This window comes from Pleurotus ostreatus (genome assembly GCF_014466165.1).
Source record: "Pleurotus ostreatus strain PC9 chromosome Unknown scaffold_9, whole genome shotgun sequence".
NCBI lineage: Eukaryota > Fungi > Basidiomycota > Agaricomycetes > Agaricales > Pleurotaceae > Pleurotus > Pleurotus ostreatus.
In genome coordinates, this window is record NW_023503164.1 from 797,308 (window position 1) to 818,200 (window position 20,893).

Below are 20,893 nucleotides of genomic sequence, written 5' to 3' on the forward strand. Positions count from 1 at the left end.
CCCCTCCAGATGCCGGCAGTCCTGTAATGAGGTCAAGCGATACGGTCTCGTACGGGTAGGCGGGTACGTGTGCGGGACGTAGGCCCCCCATCTTCTTCGTATGGTCTACCTTGGTTTTCTGGCAGACGTCACACGATCGCGCGTACTCCGTGGCGTCCTTGACCAGGCTGGGCCAGAAGAAAATTTCTCGGAGCCTGCTCGCGAACCTTCGAGCGCCCTCGTGAGCGCTTTCGTACGGTGATTCATGAATCTGCCTAAGCACGAAAGGAATTTGCCCATGTGGTACGCATAGTCGATAGCGCCAATCTGCATCCACGAAGTAGAGCAGCCCGTTCGCTCCCTTCCTGAATCGCGGGGACGTGAGGAGTTTCTCGGGGTCCTTCAATTCCGACGCCTCAAATTTCTCCTTGAAGTACGCGTCCTTGATATAGGACTCCTTCCATTCTTCTAAAGCTCGGGGCGTGAATGCGACTAAGAGATGTGCTTTCGACAGCATTTCTTCATCTACAAACTCGGGAGGACGGATCCCTCTAGGGTAGGTCCAATGGTCGGCTGCGTCTTCGTGCGTTCCGCCCCACTCCTGAGGAAGGGGCAGGTCTACGTCTTGTAAGGGCGTATCTCTTGCAAGAGCCTTTGCCACGCGGTCTACGCTTCCTTCCGTTCGCGGACTTACAGGAGGCAGCCTACTAGCTTTTGCCATCTGTCGAGTCTGCACAGCGTGGGCGTCTCTCATCCTTCCTTCCGCTTCCTCCTTACGATCGGCGAGAGCCTCATGAAGCCACCAGGAGGAAAAGGCGGCCTTGCTAGCAGTGTTCTTTCGATCTTCCGCGTTTTGAGCCAGCTGTCGCTTGTCTTCATCGGGAATGATGGCGTCGACGGTGTCCCACACGGGAGATGTGTGTGGTGGTATGCGCGGCAGACGAGATAGGGGGTCGACATTGGAGTGCACATGGCCTTGTCGATGTACCACGGTTAGTTTAGGGTAAGCTGCGAACACGGCCCCCCAGGCGGCCAGCCTCCTGTTGGAGTTCTCATACACCTTGGCCCATTGTAGTGCCGCATGATCTGTTATTAGTGTGATAGTTTCTCCTTCGATAAATGGTTGGAACTTGACTAGAGCCTCTTTGGCACCCAGCGCTTCTCGCTCTGTAGCGCTGTAGTTCCGTTCTGCTGGCTTGAGAGTTCTGCTCCAGTACGCAATAACTCGTTTGACGTCCACAATAGTCTCGTCGAAGGAGGGTGCCCAAGTTCGAGCTTTCCCTACTGGACGGTCGTTCCCACCTGGCAATTTTAGCACTAGAGAGGGTACGTCGGCGCCAGCGTCAAAGGCGCGACGCAATCGTTCATAAGCGGGAGATCCGGCTAGGTCCTTGACCGCTATGCTCTGCACTTGCTGTAGGCTAGCACCTAGTGCGTAGTCCGAAGCATCTGTGTATAGGCGATACGGAGAACCTTGTTCGGGATGCCCTAGGACCGGGGCTCGAGCTAGAGCGTCACGGGTATTCTGGAAGGCGATGTCATGCTCCGTCTGCCAGCTCCATTTCGCTCCCTTCTTGAGCAAGGCGAATAGGGTGGCAGCTATATGCGAGTAGTGAGGAATATAAGCGGAGAAGTAGACGATCATTCCGAGATAGCGCTGTAGTTCCTGCACGGAGTTTGGTCGAGCTAGATCCATAATCGCTGCTACCTTCTCCTTGTGCGTGGACAGCCCTAGACGAGAGACCTTCTGTCCTAGTAGCAGAATCGATGAATACCCTATAAAACATTTGGATGGCGCTAACGTGACTCCGGCTTTCGCGATCGCTCCGAGAACGGCATCCAGGTGCTTCAGGTGTTCTGCCCATGACCGAGAGTAGACAACAATATCGTCTATATACACCAGTGCGAAGATCCATAGGAAAGGGGATAACACTTCCTGCATAAATCGTTGAAATATCGAGGGTCCGTTGCGCAAGCCAAACGGCATTCTTTTGAATTGGAATAGCCCGCGATGCGACCTGAAAGCCGTTTTGGGTCGTGACGATTCCTCTATTTCTATCTGGTTGAACCCTGCTAACGCATCAAACGAGGAGATGACCTGGGAGCCCGAGAGCGACTGTATGATCTCTGATTGCCTAGGAATAGGGAATTCATCCGCTACCATCAGTGCGTTCAATTTCCGATAATCCACGCATAGTCGCGGCTTGCCGTTTCTGTAAATAACTAGACAAGGGAAACCCCACGGACTGACGGAGGGTTCTATTACGTCGTTTTCGAACCATTTCTTCAGCTGTTCGTCGATAACTTCCTTCTTGGCGGGAGATGTGCTGTACATGGGTAGAGATATGGGCTTAGTGTCCTGCGTCAGTGGGATTGTAGCTTTCGTAGCAACTTTGCCCAATCGCCCTCCGAGACCGAAGGCTAGAGAGTTCTTTCTCAAAACCTCCTCTAAGCGCGGTCGTACTTCCTCGGGTATGTCGGCTCCAAGGTTTACAGCTTCCAAGACATCTTCACTGCTGGCTCCCTCTGGAACGGCGGTCGTCTTGGGGCCCCAGTTCTCTGGCTCTTCTTCGTTCGCGTCTAGATGTTGTGTCTCCAGTTCTGTGCTCAGGATTGACTTAAGGGCTACGGCCGCAGAGGACCATTTTTCGAAAGTCGCGACGTTCCGTGGCGCATCGAGGTAGGCTTGTGGGTCGTAGAGATGACCCACCACGTCTCCTTTGCGCACCATTACTGGCCGATTCGTGGGGTTCGCCAAAGGTATATACGGGTTGCTGGCCGTAATTACTGTGGTCGGAGCTGAGATGAATTCGCTACACTCGTTGGATATGAGTAGCTTTTCTACCAGCCAGGTCTCGCGATCTTCAAAGGGTCCGTCTACTAGAATATTCGCGACGCATCCTGGCCGTATGTGCGTAGTGTGGCGGGCGAGGACGGGAGGCGCATCCTTGGGAGGGCCCCGCACTTGCTGTCTCGAACGAATTCTATGCTTCCCTTTCAGGAAGGATTGACCGGTGAAGGCTCTGCGAGCCTTGAATCCCCAATCGTTATTGTCACTTGTAGACGCCTTCAGCTGATACGATCGATCCCGGGGAAATATCTCGCATTGTCCGGAAGCCCTTCGCGTCACTCCGAGTTCGTAGGCAGTCTGGAAGTCTTCACCTAGAAGCAGGGGCACCCTCATGCCTCTGACTACATAGGCTTCCAGCTCGAATTGTACGATGTCGCCGGAAGTGGCTGGAATCAACAGCTTCGTGCGCACATAGCCTAGCACTTTTGCTGAGCCGGTCAATTGGTACAGCTGCATCCTTATCCCCTCCTTGATGTCTGGGGGTTCGTCTAGAGTCGAGAGGAAGTCTTCCGACATCAAAGAGACATCCGCTCCCGAGTCCAGTCGCACATCGATTGTAGATGACTGCAGCGAGCCCACGTGGACCTGCATGCGCAGGGCTCGTATCCCCACAGAGCCATATCCTTCCGGGAATTGGCGACGCCTGATGGCTTGTACTAGCTTGGGACCGTTCACTGGATGAGGCTGGTTTAGAGAGGCCTTGCTGTTCCTACGCGTGTCAAACGGGTTATGAAGACTCTCGGCTACATGCACCTCGTTCATGAAGTCTTTGAATGAGTCCTCTTCTGCCGAAGAAGCTTTGCTAGAAGGAGTGGAGGAGGAGGAGTAATCGCTTAAGGACACGTTGTTCCGCCCAATGTCGGGGAAGGGAGACGATCGTTCCTTACTGTGCGCACGACTCGAACGAGGGATATCGTCATCATTATCGACTTCGACAGTCTTAGCTACACGCGTTTGAGTACCGCTTCTTCTGTCATTCCTTCCACGACTCAGCCAGGCGTCCCTCAGGCTTAGCCATTTTGCGAAATGAGGGCAATCCCGGTGCACATGCTTCGGACTCGTGCAGATCCAGCACACGTCTTTCGGGGGCTGTTCGCTAGTCCTAGAATCATCTCGCATGAACGAATAGTTGTCCCAAGATCCTCCCCGAGGCCACTTGTTACGTGTCTCCTCGCTCCGCCGGAAATCCACTGCGTACGCTTCCTGAGTCGGCGAAGGCGATCGAGATTCGCTACTCGGGTCTCCTCCTTCTACGTTGTGGGCTGAAGCTCGTCGAGAGTAGAAGCGACGCGGTGGAGCCGTGCTGTCGTAACGTTGGGAACGCGGTCGCCTGCGACTTTCGGATCTCTCCCAGTCTGCTATCAAACCTTCGTTCATGCTTTTCAATTTACGAATGAGTTCGACCACTGATCGACAGGTTTCCACGTTAAGATGGATGGCCCAGCATGCAGGCTGAGTGCGTAGAACTCGCTGGACCATGCCCACATCATTGTCGTCGTTTTCCGAGTTCAAGAATCGACTGTATTTCAAGCGCCTTTGTATGAACTGCAGAGGTGTCTCGCGTGTGTGTCCTTCCTGCCTGAAGCGCATTTCTTCATATTCTATTGTGCGCTCGTCTATCCAGTGTGCGTCCATGAAATGTTCCCGTATGCAGAGGACGAACTGAAGATAGGACGAAGTAGCTGTACGTCGTACCTCCGAAGGCAAGGTAGTAAACCAATCCTTAGCCGCAGCCGTGAACCGGGACGAGGCTATCTGCGCGATGTCGGTTTCCATCAGCTCTCCTAGGTCACTGAAAGTCGCTAGATCGGTTAGGTAGTCAATCAGGGTCCTGCCGTCACCATTCCATTCGGGCAACAAGCTCAAGGGAATCTTATGGTTAACTTGCCATCGCTCGGCGGCGCGCAGAGGCGAGTGATCTGGGCGAGGACCTCGGCTCGGGTCGTCGGGATCATCTGGATCTCGCGGCGGGCTTGGTCGTCTAGGTCTTCGTCCTCTTCTATTGTCGTCCCCTAGGTCATCTGGATCAGGTGGTCCGCCAGGCGGCCTGGGCGGAGGTTGACGAGGAGGGCCACGCCGGCGCCTATCATCGTCTGAGTTGTCGCTGCTGCTACTAGGGGGTCCGCCAGGCCTTCTTTCGCTTGACAGGAAGAGATTATTCTCTCTTCGGGGGGATCGGCGGTCAGGGCCTTGTCCCTCGAGGGGCGCAGCGCGCGTCTGCCAGTTGCTCAGGTGTGCTGACGAGGCTGAATGCGCAGGCGGATCTCGCCAGGGTTCTCTTTCCCCGGACGGAGGTCGTGACAATGGCCCCCCACTCTTGAAACTAGGTGACGGGAGTCCCGGGAGGCGGGATATAGGGTGAGCTGGTATAACTGCCGTGACAGGCGCGAACTGAATCTGCCTCTGAGAAGGCCGCTTTGACGAAGCTGAAGAGAGAGGAGGGGGTGAGCGCTCTCGGTAGGAGGGAACACGGTAGCCCTCCGCTTTGAGGTTCGCCGCGAGCTCTTCAGCGGAGGTGCGGAGATGAGAGGGCAGTGTTCGACGCAATTTCTCATGATACCAGTACTTGGCGAGTTCCGTTCGAGGGGATTGCGTGCCGTACTGAAGTCGGGTCCCTTCTGATGTGGAGTCGAAGGAGATCTGGGATAACCGAGCATCCGACTCAGTGAAGTAGCGGCGCAACGACCGGATTTGAGCTTCGATATTATCGTGTGCACGGCTCAGCCTGTGCAGGAGAGTTTCCCAGGTCAACTCCAAGCCAGCTTTATCCAAGGAGTATTCGAGCGACCGTACAAACGTGTAGCGAGGATCGATATGGAAGGCGCGATTAGCTGGTATGCCTCGAAGCTCACTTAAGGCGATCAATATCTGCTGCACGGCTAGTACTACGTGCCCCATGCGCTCTAGTATCGTGATGCGGGGGTGGTACCTCGGAGCGGCTTTCGAGTCGAGTGGCTGGACAGTGATTATGGCTTCCGGGTCTAGCACGAATTCTTTAACGAGGAATCTGGGTAAGTCTGCAGACAGGTCGCTCCAAATCAGAAGTCGGTGCGGCGACCTCCATCGCAGTAGCACGGCTCGCATTAGAACCGTAGTTTCTTCGGGCTGGTCGGGTATTACTCCGGCCTCCCCTCCGACCTCCTTCAAGGGATCCTCGGACACATACGGATCGGGGATCGCATGCCATTGCTCCACCGAGTCGCTTAATGGTTCCACTAATATGTTGAACATGGCTGCTGTTTCGTGGAATAAGTTCTCTGGTTCCGGTCCTAGCAGTAACGATTCCGTGGTCTCCTGTTGATTGGGAATCAAGGATCGGAGAGAAGGAGTGGGCGATGCAGAAGGGGGACGAGAGGCGCTCGAGCCGAGTTTCGTGGGCCCTGCGGGCATACGTGACGTGGGTTTCAGCAGATCGTACGACAGATCCACTATGCTCTGTCCATGCGGAGTCTGAGGGTAGGAGTTTACATAGGGCGAGGATTCAAGCGAGCTTAACGGGGGTAACAGGACCTCTTTGCTTTTACCCTTGCTTGATGCCGCAGTAGCCGGCGGTAGTGCTCCTGCAGAGACTGGCGCGCGTAAGGTAACATTGTGAGGGTCTGTCGTAGGAGAGCTCGATGAGGTCCCGGGGGCGCTGGGAGCGGCTGGCCCTGAGACCTTGCGCACATTCATCAAACGAGCGCGAGTGACCGCTGGAGTGAATACCGCGTTTGAATGAGGAGGGGGAGGGGTCGACTGCGAGGACTTCCTTTTTGAACGGGAGCCCATGCCCTTCAGCTCTTACAACTGGCTTCATATTTAAGAGTCTGCTCTCCCCCTCCGGAACTCCCGTTATCAACCTTGTCATTATGGCGTAGCGATGAGCAATCCCGCGTCTTCGCGAACAAAGGCTTCTTGATGCGAGGTAGATACGAAGTAACGGCGCGAATAAAGCTTGCCGGGGGAGCTAGCAGACCGTGCTGCGCTAGTATTAATATTCCTGAGCTCGCACGCTCTACATCCTCTTCTGAGGACGGAGCTTGAGGGAACAACCTAAGGAGCTCAACAGCGCGTTGCGCCAGAGCGGTGGCTAGTGGGCTCGACAGCGCGCAGCGCCGGAGCAGACGGATGCAAGCTCTACAGCGCTTAGCGCCGGAGCGCCCATCTTACAAGGCTCAACAGGTATAAGCTGGAGCAGCTGAACGACTAGATGACATCCATGGAGATGCCACCATTGTAACGACCATCCGTGTGAATGTCGAGTCGGACAGCGGTAACCTGTATGCCTGGCTGAGGCTCCTGTGACCCTAGGAACGGGGGTCGCCTGTCACCCGGGCTACGGGGAGTGTTGACCCGCTCGGGGGGCGGGCGAGGCCGTGTACGCGTGATAGTCAGGAAGAGTAGTAGTTGTGTATTTTTGGACTCCGCTACCATACTAAGTATACGGGCGTGATAGCTACTTCTAAATAGGGTAAGTGCGTCCTCGTCACACACCCGATCCAGCCAGTCAATGTTTAACGGGAGAGCAGGACAAGCGGGGAAGCTGGAAGACTCAGAGCGATTCAAGTTCAATCACATTTGTACAGAAATCCATAAGACATTGATTACACAGAGTAGAAGAAATTGCGTGATCAAGAGAGACAATGTCCTAACTTCCACAATGAGTCAAAAAGTGTCTATGTATTAAGTTGAAATGAGTATAAGGGAGAAAGGCAAGCCAAACAACTGCTCACATATGGTTGAAATTAGGTTCGTAAACGGGCATGGCAGCTTCGAAGTACTTCAAATTTACGGAGGCTGAAAGGAGGAGACAGAGGTAGCGTAACTCTTGGTTATTAGTTGGCCATCCATACTCAGTGTATATAGGCAGAGTGAACAAAGCAAGACGCAGCTCGGTCCTTTTGATAGATATCGGATTATGACCCTAAGCGCTTGTGACTAACTTATCCAAGCACCTTCATGGTTAACTGCACTGCACTGCGACCATCTCGCGCACAAAGGATGGTCAAATCACGACGAATCCATGTTTATTATCCGGGCCCCGGAGGCATAAAGCCATCTCTAAACCCTCACTTCTCTTCTCCGTGCCACTGCCTCTGGAATCATGGAACTCGTACCAACATTGATCAGATTATCGACAGATGGTCATACCTTCAAATACTGTCTGCCATATTCATCCGAACGTAAACCTCCGAACGTAGAAATTCACTGGGCCTCGAGCTCCAAGTCTACTACTCGAGCTCGAGGAAGATCTTTGACTCCTTCAAGTTCAAGAATGTACGTCGCTGTATTCCCCATCAATTGTATGATTTGTTGACCATCCATCACATTCAGCGTCCACTTTGCAGAACAAGACATGGGAGAGGAGGGTGACATTAACACTCAGTACCATGAGATGTTGAATACTCAGTAAGTCGCCGACATCACCAAGTTCTTCCCCTCATTCAATAAACTATCATAAGGAACCCTGAGTTATCTCGTCGTGGAGCGGCTAAAAATCACCATGATCTTCCAACCACTCAACCCACTACTACTCGCCAAACTAGGCCGGCTTCTATTGAGCAGCACTCCGCCGTCGCCGGACCATCCTCACTTTTTCAACGAACCAACGAACCCCCCCATCATGCGATGCCTGACTTCACCCAACCCCCGAAGCATCGAAAGGTTTACAATGAGGACTTTTACCTTGAATTATACACTTCCTATGGCCCATCTAAGCTACGTTGCCCTCCGCAGTTACCAGCCCAACACACGGCCAGCATAGGTCACTTCCTTCTACATGTTATCGACGGGCAGAATGCCATTCAGGTTTGGCGCATTGACGGGTTCGGTCCTGATGGCCACACTGAGTGGGTCGACGTGGTGGAAGGTGATGTCGAGTTAATCAACGGCAAAGAGTATCGCCTTGCGTATAGTGGGGGTATGTTGGGCTGGGTAACAAACAACACGGTAGATCGACAGGCCAGGAGGAAAAGCAATGGCAAGGGGAAAGCTAAGGCATAAGTAGCAGATTATAGTAATACTTTCGGATAACTGTGGTTTACCTCCTTGTTTCTTATTCATCCCAATATTCAAACTTTTTTTTCTTGATCACAACGAAATCTAGTAGACATGATTATCATCAAATGAACCAAAAATATCTGCGTACGCCATGGCGAGAACAACAAGATTCCGCGCAAAAGACGGCCGTCCGACTCCAGAAGGTCTAAGAGTTATCGCTCCCCTGCTGAGTTTGAGCCTCGATCCCATATTCTCAATTCTCTGCTACGGACTTCCTTAGTAAGTTGGGCACTGACACCTAGGCGATGGACCACGACGACGGTATCTTGTTGGCTTTCGCTCTGTGCCGCTCCCTGTTGCTGTATTTACATCCGCCTTCCCCTTCCTCCCCCTGTCGAATCTGCATCCTCTGCGTCCGAGCAACGTTTGGTTCGTTCTGTGTGTAGCACATTCGCTGTCACTGTTGGGTCTCCTGTTGACCACTGGAGCACGTTGCGCTCTCCCACATGCTCAGGTGAAGTTCACCTGAATGGCTGAACAACACCTGAACAACACCTGAACAACACCCAAACAGAATCCGAACATTGGCTGAATTTCTCCACCTAAACTCATTTTTTTGGTTCATATTTTGTTCAGGTCACCTGAATTGTTCACCTGAACATTTGGTGAGAACATGACACTGACCCACGGGTTAAGGATGGACTCTAGTTGGAGTCCAGTCAGAGTTCTGGACTCAGATGAGAGTCAAGTCAGAGTCAGGTCAGAGTCAGGTCAGAGTTGACATGTTTCACAGGCCAAAACCATCTGGAGTGGAATGGACTCTATATAGACTCTACCTGGAGTTTCAGAGTTGATCCAGACTCAGACTGCACTCAAGTTGGACTCCATCCAAATCCAGGTTCACTCTGGCTACCAGGGTTACTCAGAGTGGAGCTGGAGTGGAGCTGGAGTTTAACCATAGTCTAGTGAGAGCCAGGTCAGAGTTCAGCCATATAAAATGTGGCAATCTTGGCAAGTTGGGCTAAGAGTCTGGGTTGAATTTATACTGATTTTGATTCTCATATTACTCGGCAATGGAGCCTTCTAATATCAAATCAATCACAGATATTGTTATTTTTTTTTCTATGGAGTAAGTTAGAGGTTATTACACAACTGTTGACTCTCTTCTGAAGCATGTGTACATTAGTAGATTCCTATTGTTCAAATCACAAGTTCAATTGCATTTGTAATGACTCTTATCTGAGTCTATCTGAGTCTCAGTGTTCTTTGGAATGGGTGCATAATATTATCAGATTATAAGATTAAGAGTTTATATAACTTACTCCCATGTGGCTAATCCAATCTGAGTCTATTTAGTGTACTTCTCTGAGTAGCATTTAAATTGTTTAATAATTTACCAGAACTTCAAATCACCACTTCATACATGACTTATTGAACTATTTGATTGTGAATTAACACACAGAGTCATTCTGTAAGGGGACACCTCTATTTTCTCCTATTCCCCTGTCCCTGTCCCTTCCTCCTCATTCCTTTCTCCCTTCCTTCATCCCACGGACTCTTACTTACATCCCTTTCATTCCCTTTCGTTCCTGTAACGACCGTGTAGAAGATGTCGAGCCGCTCAAGTGGGGGAGCTTGTATCCCTAGCGAGAGGGTCCCGTGGCCTCGGGAAAGGGGATCGCCTGTGACCCAGGCTATGGGGAGGATGACCCACTCGGGGGATGGGCAAGGTCAGTTCACGCGCGGGGTAATGTAGGAGTAAGAGTAAAGTGTTACATTGTCGGGTTTTTAATATCTAGTGATAACTACCATGATGACTACTTCTATGTAAGGTAGGTACACCGTCGTCACAGCTCCCCTTTGCTCCCTTTCCTTTCCCCATGGAGAATCCTTATCCTATTCTCTTTGGATTCTCCCTCTGCTAGGCCTGCACTGTTGGCCATCTTGAGGTTGCCCTTACACATTCAGGACAAGTGTAATCTATCTGAATTCTTGATAGAGTTTTGGGTTCAATCTAGATAGAGTCTAAACTGACTCTGGATGAGTGGAGTCCAACCGTAGTCTGAGTGGACTCTCACTCAACTCAGATAGACTCTGCTTGGAGTGTAGTCAGAGTCCCAGAGTCCAGTCAGAGTCCAGTCAGACTCATACAGACTCTACTTAGACTCTACTCAGACTCTCAGAGTTGAGTCAGAGTTGAGTCAGACTCAACCTAGACTCAGCTCAGACCCGTGGGTCAGTGTCATGTACACCATTTGGTGAATTCAGGTGAATTTGACAGGTAATGTTCACCTGAATGTTAGGTGAATCCAGGTGGAATACATTTTTTTTTTTTTGGTCTCTGTTTAACGTCCTTAGGAGAGTCTCCATGCGGACGGCACTGTACTACGATACTCTATGTCTACCAGTGTGTATATATGATGAATACAAAGGGCCCCCATGCCTGCCTTGACCCCCTAGCTCTTCAAGCACGACAGACGGACGGTCCGAGACCTCGTCCCCCTGCCGCCCAGCGAATGAAACCGCTGTTAATCCGACGCTAGTGTATTATGGGGAGCTTCTGGTGTGGGTGAGTCGGCTACTTGGCTCATGGCCTTCCATGTGAGGTGCTCGTCCCGAGGGAGAGCGAGTTCGAAGCTGTCAAGGTAAGAAGAAGAAGAAGAATGTCTTGAGGAGTCTTGAAGTGTCGTAACGCCACCAGAACGGAGTCCTCCCTACCAGAATCCGACTCGCACTCGAGCAAACCGCGGTACACGACCTTCATAACCGTCGCTCCGCCCCTACCCGCCCTTTCCTCTCTTTTCCTGCCTTCCTTTTGGTTCTCTTTTCCTCCAGCCTCAACTTCTTTTCTTTCAGTACGTCTGCCCTCCTTGGCGCCACCAGGTCTCCTTCTAGGTTTCCGAATGGGTTGTTGAGGCGCCCGGTACGCCTGGCGAAGGCGATGGTAGCCTCCATGCCGTTCGCCGTGGAGAGGAGGACCTTCAGGGGAAGGTCAAAGTTTTTGCTCTCTGCCTGTAGTATGGCTCTTTCGATGTCGTATGCTGGACACTCGATGAGGAAGTGCCGTACAGTTTCTTCCTTGTTGTTGCAGTGTGGGCACATGGGTGAGGCGGCTTTCTTTATTCGGAAGAGGTGCTGATTCAGGGGGACGTGTCCAGTGCGAAGTTGCGTGATGATACTTGTTCGACTCTTTTTCCAGTCGCCGACCAGTCCCAGGTAGTTCCCTACCTTAAGCGTTGGGTCGATCCTGGCCAGCTTGGCCCTGCGAGTGGACAGGCGCCATGCAGCTTCCCAGCGCAGTGGAATCTGCAGGCGGGCAGCCTGGCGTACTGCCGCCTTGCTGGAGGGCAGGGTGGACTCCAGCAGGGTAGGGGGATGTGCTGCTGGACGGGCAGTACCTTGGGCGGCTTCCTTTGCCAGCGCATCAGCGCGCTCGTTGCCTGGGACGTCATCATGTGCGGAGATCCAGTGCAGGCTGATCTGGGGGGGAGGGGCAGGCCCTAGGGCATTCTCCGTTGCGAGGATCAGGGTATCCTCAATTTGCGTGAGGATGTATTGACCCGTGCCTTTCCTCCCTGTCTCCACTCGCTGGATGACTGATTGATTGTCCATATAGATTTCGATCTCCCCCTGTAAATTCCCTGTCAGTATCTCGTTCGATGCCAGTAAGAGCCCCACCGCTTCAGCGTCGAAAGTAGTGTTGTGAGTGAGTGGCCCCAAAGTGTGGCTCATTGCCGCAACCTCCTCGTTTCCATGGTAGACCACTGCCGCCGCTCCTGCCCTACCTTCGTAGCCTGAGCCGTCAACGTAAATCTTGTAGTCTGCGATTGAGGTAGCTTCTCATGCTTTGGAGTCGTCGCGAGAGGCGGCGATGTGCACAGGGATGGGGCAGATTGCGTCTAAAGCTCTGTGGGAGGTGGGCAGGATAGTCTCCGTCTTTGCTGGTTGGATGCCATATAGTCGCATTAGCGCGATGATGGGTGGTATGTGCCCGCCGTGGTAGCAGTGAGTCCAGGAGAGGATTTCTCCTATGGGATGGGTGTCTGGTAGTGTCGCTGCCCGTGCTGCGTTCCTATGACAGATGAAATCCAGGGTGTACTCCAAAGGGGGGATGCTGGTGTGGAGGTCCATGATATCGTTAGCTGTGGTGCGCATGGCCCCGGAGATTGCCAAAGCCGCTGTACGTTGTGCTTTGACCAGGGTTCTCAGTGTTCTAACTGAACCGACCTGTCGTTTGCGCCCTGCTGGCAGCCGAACCGGGATATACCACACGTCCAGTGCGTATGCTAGTTTGGGAATGGCGACTGCCAGGTAGAGTTGTCGAAGGAGCCTGGAGCTGATGCCTCCCCCGACGCGCCCTAGTCTTTTGAAGGTGTTGATCCACTGAGTTGTTTTACTGAGGGCTGCTGCCGTTTGCTCCCTCCACTGGAGGTGTTCGTCGATGATTATTCCTAGGATCCTGTAGGAGGTCTCGCGTACCACCTCCTTATCTAGCAGTGTCAGTACGGGGTGCTCGACTTGCCTGGGCGTAAAGTTCATGACTCTAAGCTTGCCTGCTTCGAAGCGTGAGTTGTGATTGGCGGACCACTCGTAGGCGCCGTGCCGGCGGGTCATCATGTTCTTCAGTTTACGATGTGCGCCCTTGATGGTGTTAGCCTCTGCTATGAAGGTGACGTCGTCCACGTACGCGATGGCTGCCTCCCCTTTGGCGGCTATTGGGATGTCGACGAGGTCAGCGTTATAGAAGAGGTAAAGGATCATAGAGATGGGGTCTCCTTGCCTGATACCGTTGTCAACGTTGATCCAATCGGATTTGTAGTCGTCAAATACCATCGTAGTCTGTCTGTTGACCAGAAGACTCCGTATGAAGGAGACGAAGTTGGCTGGGATTCTTCGCTTCCGTAGGTTGGTAAGAAGTTGGTCCGTCACTGCATTTGGGAAGGCAGCCTTGATATCGAGGAAGAGAGCTGACGCCACTCTCCCCCTGCTCCAGGCCTGCTTAATCTTGGTGGTGAGTGTGTGCAGTGCGTCGCTCGTAGTTCTGCCAGGTCTGCCTCCAAAGTGGTGACTTGGCAGCAGGTCGTGTTTCTCGCACATCTCCACTAGGTCCTCCGTCACCAGCGCTGTGAGGACTTTGGCCATGGTGTTGAGTAGCGCAATTGGTCTCCAGGCCTTGGCGAGATCGTATCGTGGTTTTCCTGGTTTCTTCAGTACAATGGTGGTCCATCTCTTCCAGACCTGCGGGTAGTGGTTCAGCTGAAAGGCTGCTTCGTATATTCTGGTCAGTATCGGCGCAAGTGTATCACTACACCTCATGAGAACCACATTGGGGATGCCGTCTGGCCCGCAGACTTTGAATGGCTTGAGTCTCGCGATTACGTTCTTTGTCCTGTGAGTCGATGCCGCAAAGTCATGTTCCACCGGCTCTGGGAGCACCTCCGGTGCTGTTGCTGTAAAGTTGACTGGGCGTTTGGGGAAAAACATGTCAGCGAGCATGCGGCCCTTCTCTTCGTTGGAGGCGGCCTCCTTCTGAGAGCCGTCGGGCATGTTGAATTTCAGCGAGGGAACGCGCACCTTGCCTCCGTCTGATCCTGGGCTGGAGATATACTTATTGGCGATCCAGAGCTCCTGCGGGTCGAGGTCCTCCAGAAATTCTTCCCAGTGTGCCAGCTTGACCTCTTCGAGTCTCTGCTTGTATTTAGTGCCGAGTTGCCGGGCTTCATCATGAATTGGAGAGGGGACGTTTCGCAGTTTGTGTGAGGCACGCTTGGCTCTTGTATGCTGGGTGCGTAACAATTCCAGTTCTGCGTTCCACCACCTGCGATTGAAGGGGGCGGTGCTGCTCTCCTTGATGGTCTCTGCGATGGTCCCCTGCAGAAGCTGTGTGAGTGCGTCGACAGCATGATCGATGTCCTGGGGCGTGCGCAGGTGGTCAGGAATCCCTGCAAGAGGGAGGCGGGCTGTGAGCTCCTCGTTGAAGACCTTCCAGTCTACCAGGCGGAAGTTGCGCGTACGGTGTTCCTCAGTGAGGTAGGTAGAGAGGTCGAGGATGGTGTCCACCGGGTAATGGTCAGCACCTGCAGGGGACTCCCCTGGGAGAACCTCGCATACCAGGATTCTGTCCATAAGGTCAGCTGAGACAACGACGTTGTCTACCCGATACTCGTTCTTTGTTACCATATGCTCCAGGGTAGGAACACCAGGTTCAAGGGCCATTTCCATGTTGAAGTCGCCTGTGAGGTCGATGAGGAGCTGTGCATCCTCGCGGGCCTTGTCTGTGAAGAGGTGGTGGTCAGCCGGATTGTCCCACCACTCATGGTGACGGTTGAAGTCTCCTGCCCAGATCATTAGCGGGTTCCCGTGTTTTCGTTGCAGTTCCAGGGCGGCTCTTCGGGTGCTATCCAGTGCGCATGAGTGGTCGCAATCATTGTAGATATTGAAGATGTAGATGTTGCCGGCGTTGGAGGTGAGGCGGAGAGCCGTAACGTCACCGGTACCTGGTATAGGCAGCTGGTCATATGTGTCCGTGCTGATCCTGCTATTTACCAGGATTAGCGAGCGCGTAGGGTAGAGATTGTCGCCCTGTGAGTAGGGGTATAGCGGGATCCAGTTACGATTGGTACGCGTAAGTTGGGCGTGGCAGAGGTATGGTTCTTGAATTAGTAGGATGTCGTATTCTTCGTGGAGCGGGGAGTTAGAGATGGTGTGCTGCGCTATGAGAGATTTGTTGAGGTTGTATTGCCGGATCCGTATACTATCAGGGGATCTATCAGTCATGAGTCAACGGGCGTGGGGGACTTCTCTGTAGTTTGCGAGGGGGGGTCCTGGTCCATAGGCAGGTCCTGAAAGGAGTCCGCCCAGTCGATACCCGGGGAGGAGCAGGTGTGAGGCCGGCGAGTGGGTGCAGCTTCCGGGAGTGGTCTAAAGCTATCTGCAATTGACGTCTGGCAGGGCTGGGTCTTCTTCGACTGCCGCCAGTTGCAGTCCAGAAGGGTATGGGTCGAAACGCGCCCTGAGTAGAGTGGGGTGCATTGCTGGGTCCAGGGCTCTTCTGTGGGGAAGAAAGGGAGGCGGTTACTCTCGAGGCGTTCGTCCAGTGCCCGTTGCAGTTTGAGACGGCTCGGGCAGGTTCGTTCCCAGCTTGCATGCCCCCCAATCCTGCACGCAACACAGGCATGAGCTTCTTTGCGGAACAGCTGGGGGCAGTCCCCTTGTTCGTCGTGTTGCTGGGCACAGGTGGCGCAGGTTGTGGAGCTGGCGGTGCAGGCGCTGGCGACGTGGCCGTAGTTTTGGCACTTGAGACAGCGGAGTGGTTCTACTTTGCATTTGTGACAGCGATAGTTAGTGTCCATGAAGAGAAGTCCCTGTCGAAGAACGAGGTTAGCACTGCTAGGGGAGTTAAAAGTGATGGTTGCGTGTCCGAATTGCTGGTTTTTCCCTCGTCTTTCAGCCGGTTTCATCCACTTTATAAGGGTGATGGAGTGCGGCGGGAGGTCGTTCTCCTCTTCGATGTTTCAGCAGGTTTCCTCGTCATCAATGCAGTGTTCCACCGGGAGGTAGAGAGCCTTGACAGTGTATTTCTTTTCTTTAACGGTGGATCCTGGGCTGAAGGCAGCGACGAAGTCACCGAGGCGCCCCTCCGCGGTGATCCATTCTTTGGCAGCTGCAAGGTTAGCCTCCAGGAGTATCCCACCTTTTTTGAGCTTGGTACAGCCGACGAAGGCCCAGGCGGGCTTGCCTCCAACTCGGTGAAGTGCCTCAGTGGCTTCTTTGGCGATCCTAATGGTCCCCACTGTGGCGGGGTAGAGGAGAGTCTTGCCTGCGGGTGGGTCCACCAGGATGCGCCTGCGGTCTCGTTCCAGCCTGGCTTGGGTGGAGGGTTGGAGGAGTGTCCGATGTGGGGGTGGGGGTGGGGGGGAGTCGGTGGCGACCACATTGGCGAACGACTTGGGAGCACGTTCCGTCGTGGCTTTTAGGTTTCCAGCGGTAACCTTGAGGATGTCAGTGCTTTTGTCCAGTTCCCGACTTGCCTTAAGTACTCCTTGTTTGATTGTGGTAAGGGTATTCGCAGAGAGATCCTCTAACTTTTTGACGAGGTTCCCTGAGATCTCTTTGGCAACATCCCGCATGGTAGTCGTGGCTTGTTCCGAAGCTTGACGAAGGAGGAGCTCGTTCTGAATGGTTGCGAGGGCGTGCAGGAGTTCGCTGGTACCTGTGTCTTGCAGTCGGGCGGCTACCTTGAAGAGAGTGTTGGCGACAAAATGCAAATCTATTTTGCCTATAAAACGGAACATCCCCGAGTCTCGAAGATGCTGGGTGGCTGCGTCGAAGGGGGTGTCCGCCGTCTTCTGGGGTACTGGGGGCTTGGCTCGTTTCTGCAGACGTTTGCTGGGTCTGCGTGTGGAGGAGGAAGGCGACCCTGATATGTTTGCTGGAGCTGCGGCGGTGGGGGAGTGGGAGGATGCCACGTGGACGTCCTTGCGCTTGAGACCTGCCAGGGAGCTGGTGGAGAAGGAGAAGGGGAGTACGCTTTGCTGAAGTGGAGGGTGAGGTGCTGGGTCTCGAGGTGTCTCTAGATGTGGAGGGGGATCCCGTCGTGCTGGCATGTGGATGGGGGTACAATCCTTCCCCCCCGATTTACGCAGTGCTGCTGCTTCGTTGCCGGCTTTCAGCGCTGCCAGGGCTGAGTGGAGAGTGGTGTCGTCGAGGGCGGGGTGGTGATCGTCTTCATCGTCGCTGTCCTCATGTGAGGCCTTGCGCCGCGTGGCCTGACTGCTGGTTGCTGGTCTCACGCAGTTTGATGCCACGCTACTCTCAGCTGAGCGTGTAGGACGTAGCCAATCGCTAAGATTGAACCCGGGCTTGCTTCCCGGGTTGCTGTTATTCATATTACCTCTATTTCTTCCCTTTTCTTGCGGGCCTACCTTTGTCGTGCCCGTTGGCGAACGGGCGCCTAAACTTTAGGTCGTGGTAAAAGGAAGAGAGAGGTTGTGGAATACATTAGTACTACTTGTTGCAGGAGTATATGAATAATGGCTCTTTTTAAGTGGGAAAACTGTTCAAAGGGATCAACAATACTTCTTCCTAAGAATATCTTTTACTCAGAGCACTATTCTACAGACAAATAGTATATTGTTACAGTGGGAAAATATCACCCAAAACCTGGTTTAGAAATAGTAGAATCACTTGCGGCTGTGGCCACTGCAGAGCATGGCATGTACAGGTCCTTTTGTCTGGGAACTGGGAAACTGAAAATATGTCCAAGATCAAATAATGAATATTCACAGACATGAGTCAATGTCAGTTAATTGGCAGCAAGAGAGACTCTCAGTGATCTTACATATATGGCTGCAATTGTGTTCATTAATCTACATGTGGAAAGATTATGATCTGCACATTGTCTATCATACTTCATGAATCCCCCATTTGACATACCATCATAGATCCAGCTGTGACCACTACAATCAACATATCTACCAATAAAATGGGATCTTCCATAGTAAACAACACATTTCAAGTAATAAGGTATTGTGATGTTTTGGGTGATCATACAGAGAGTGTAGTGAATGCAGCAATGAATTCGAGCAAGATTCAATGCATTGGCAGATTGTTGAAAAGGTTGAACATGGAAGAGAAGAACAGGAACCAAAAACGGTGCGGGCAGATAGATTTAACGCCAAGATACAGCTGCAAGTGATTACATAAGTAGATACAATCCTGATTACCCAATGCACTGGCTACCGGCTACATGAGTAGTCACCCTCTTTGCGTAGCGCCCAAGTGTCCCACCCCAATTAAAGAACAGATCCTTTTGTTACACTACAGGACCCGTAACATAGAAATGACACCATGGATGACAATCATATTGATGAGACCATATTCAGGTGTTGTTTGTATGTGGTTCAGATAATGTTTGGGTAATGTTCATGTAATGTTCAGATAATGTTCAGGTGATGTTCAGATGCTGCTCAGATGGCATTCATCTGTCATTCAGATGGAATTTGGGTGATCTCTGTTCACCTGAACATCACCTGAACACCATCTGAACATTATCTGAACCTGAACAAAGGCTACAAACAGAATCTGAACATTACCTGAACTTTTGGTGAAATTCACCTGAACAGTATCTGAACAATACCCGAATACCCAGACATCACCTGAATGTCAGATGAACATGTGGTGGACTGCAACATACACGAACAACTGATGTCACCATCGTTTACCGTGTCTTCATCTTCCATAAATATGGCGTCGTCGTCATATTCGGTTGTTGTCTTTGAAGTCACCGTCATCTGGTATTGCCCGCTACGTCCCGCGGCACGTTCACTCTCCTTACCCGATATTGCACCTATCGTTTCCATCAGCTAGTATTAGTTAATTAATGTAAGCCACGAGTTCTTCAGTTAGATAATAAAGCACACCTCTAACGCTGCAAGATGTATGGTATGTGGCATGCATCGGAGTCGAGCATTCTTTGCAGAAAAGGAAACACCTGCATCTTTCAACCGATCTTCTAGTTCACAAATGAGTGTATCATTGTTACTGGTGTTGTCCATCATAAATGCAGTTACCTAAATGAGAGTTGGCACAAATCATTATAGGTGATTTAAGCTGACTTACATGGCCTATCAAGCCATAGCAGTTGAGTGTCTCCCACACTGCGTCGGCCATGTTTTCCCCTGAGTGTTGACCGATGAGTTCCTTGAAGTCAATTAACAATTCCTCTATCAATGCGGTTAGTCAATCAGAGGCTAACAGTGTCATAAATGTGTACCAAGCTTTCCATCGTTTGTGATATAGTGCGCAACAATAGCCAGGAAGGCATATTGGTTTGGTGATGTCCACGCATCGAGGGATATGGTGATATCAGACTCCAGATTTTGTTGCGCAAGATCCAATCAACCGGGCAATGGGTATCCAAGAAACGAGAGCTTACTTCAAACATTTGCCGTATCTGAGCAATTGTATCATTGCCAGCCTTCATAACCTTTGTTTGAATTGTGGTGCGCCCCGGAACATGGATAGGAGTTGTGCTGCCACCACGCTGGTACACATACTGTATCAGCTTCTGAAACTCTGGCTGCTCGGCTTCCATGAATGGCTGATCACAGCAGACCATCCACTCAACCAGGAGCTGTTCAAATGTTCCTTGATCCCACGTAGGCTACCAGCGAGATTAAATTAGTTAGCATGTTATTAGGGGGGCGACAGGAGCCTCACCTTGCTATTATCCAATTGACGTTGAAATGCAGACATGATCAACATCGAGCCTGGTTCAAGTCCAGATATGTATTTGGCGATAGCTTCTTCGTTCAACGGAGTTTGAGCGGTTGCGATCTTGAGCTCCTCTGCTGTCAGGGCATCCTTGCGAGTTTTGATCGCTTCACAGAAACGGTAGATCATGGGGAAATTCTTGAGATGTTGTACAAGGCCTAATTTCATTATGAGATAACATATATATTAGATATAAGGCGACATACCAGTTGTATTATTCTTCATTGATGGTGTAATCCTTAGGGTCTTGCGCGCACCGTGGTAGCACTTGAAGTACTCCATTCCTTTGGCTGATTCCCCGTTTGCATCATTATCTACCTGCTCAAAGAACCGGTAGATATGGCTTTGCTTTCCACCCTATGTATTTAATTAACATCATATATCTAACGAAGTAAAATTCTGTTCACCTTTGCTGTTGTACTAATCCCGACACTGGATGCCGTTGATACAACACTTGCTACACTGGATTCTTCTCGAACCCGTTTTGCTTTCGGAGGCGATGCCTTCGTTGACTGCCGATGCTTTTTGATACGTGCCTTCAAGGATGCAGCAGGGATGAGCTGGGATGGAAGGGAAGCAGCAAGCTGCAGATTTAATGAGTGACGAGTATATGAGCGTAAAATGATTAACGTACCTCTGCATTCGTGATCACCCTATCTTCATCTTCATCATCTGATTCATTATCCGTATCAACAAGTGGGGGAATAAAATCATTGTCTTCAGGATCGTCATCATCGTCTTTAGGAAGTGTCGTGGTAACTGTCGGTGCACCGGCCGTAGTAGTAGGTTTCCTGGACCTTGAGTTTGCTG

At 51.8% G+C, this 20,893-nt stretch overlaps 3 protein-coding genes across 3 annotated transcripts; 1 reads left to right on the forward strand and 2 right to left on the reverse strand.

Annotated features, from left to right (window-relative positions):
* Positions 1-7,913: 7,913 nt before the first annotated feature.
* PC9H_011452 (uncharacterized protein) lies at positions 7,914-8,812 on the forward strand (the record flags this gene model as incomplete). The annotated part of the gene is made up of 3 exons (XM_036780936.1): positions 7,914-8,086; positions 8,144-8,218; positions 8,272-8,812. 3 exons carry the CDS (start codon positions 7,914-7,916, stop codon positions 8,810-8,812), a joined length of 789 nt encoding a protein of 262 aa, XP_036626791.1.
* A 6,770-nt stretch (positions 8,813-15,582) lies between these two features.
* PC9H_011453 (uncharacterized protein) lies at positions 15,583-16,269 on the reverse strand (the record flags this gene model as incomplete). Its single annotated transcript, XM_036780937.1, has 1 exon — positions 15,583-16,269. The coding sequence occupies one exon, from the start codon at positions 16,267-16,269 to the stop codon at positions 15,583-15,585; it is 687 nt and encodes a 228-aa protein (XP_036626792.1).
* A 54-nt stretch (positions 16,270-16,323) lies between these two features.
* On the reverse strand, positions 16,324-17,697 carry PC9H_011454 (uncharacterized protein; the record flags this gene model as incomplete). The annotated part of the gene is made up of 1 exon (XM_036780938.1): positions 16,324-17,697. The coding sequence occupies one exon, from the start codon at positions 17,695-17,697 to the stop codon at positions 16,324-16,326; it is 1,374 nt and encodes a 457-aa protein (XP_036626793.1).
* Between the last annotated feature and the right edge of the window lie 3,196 nt (positions 17,698-20,893).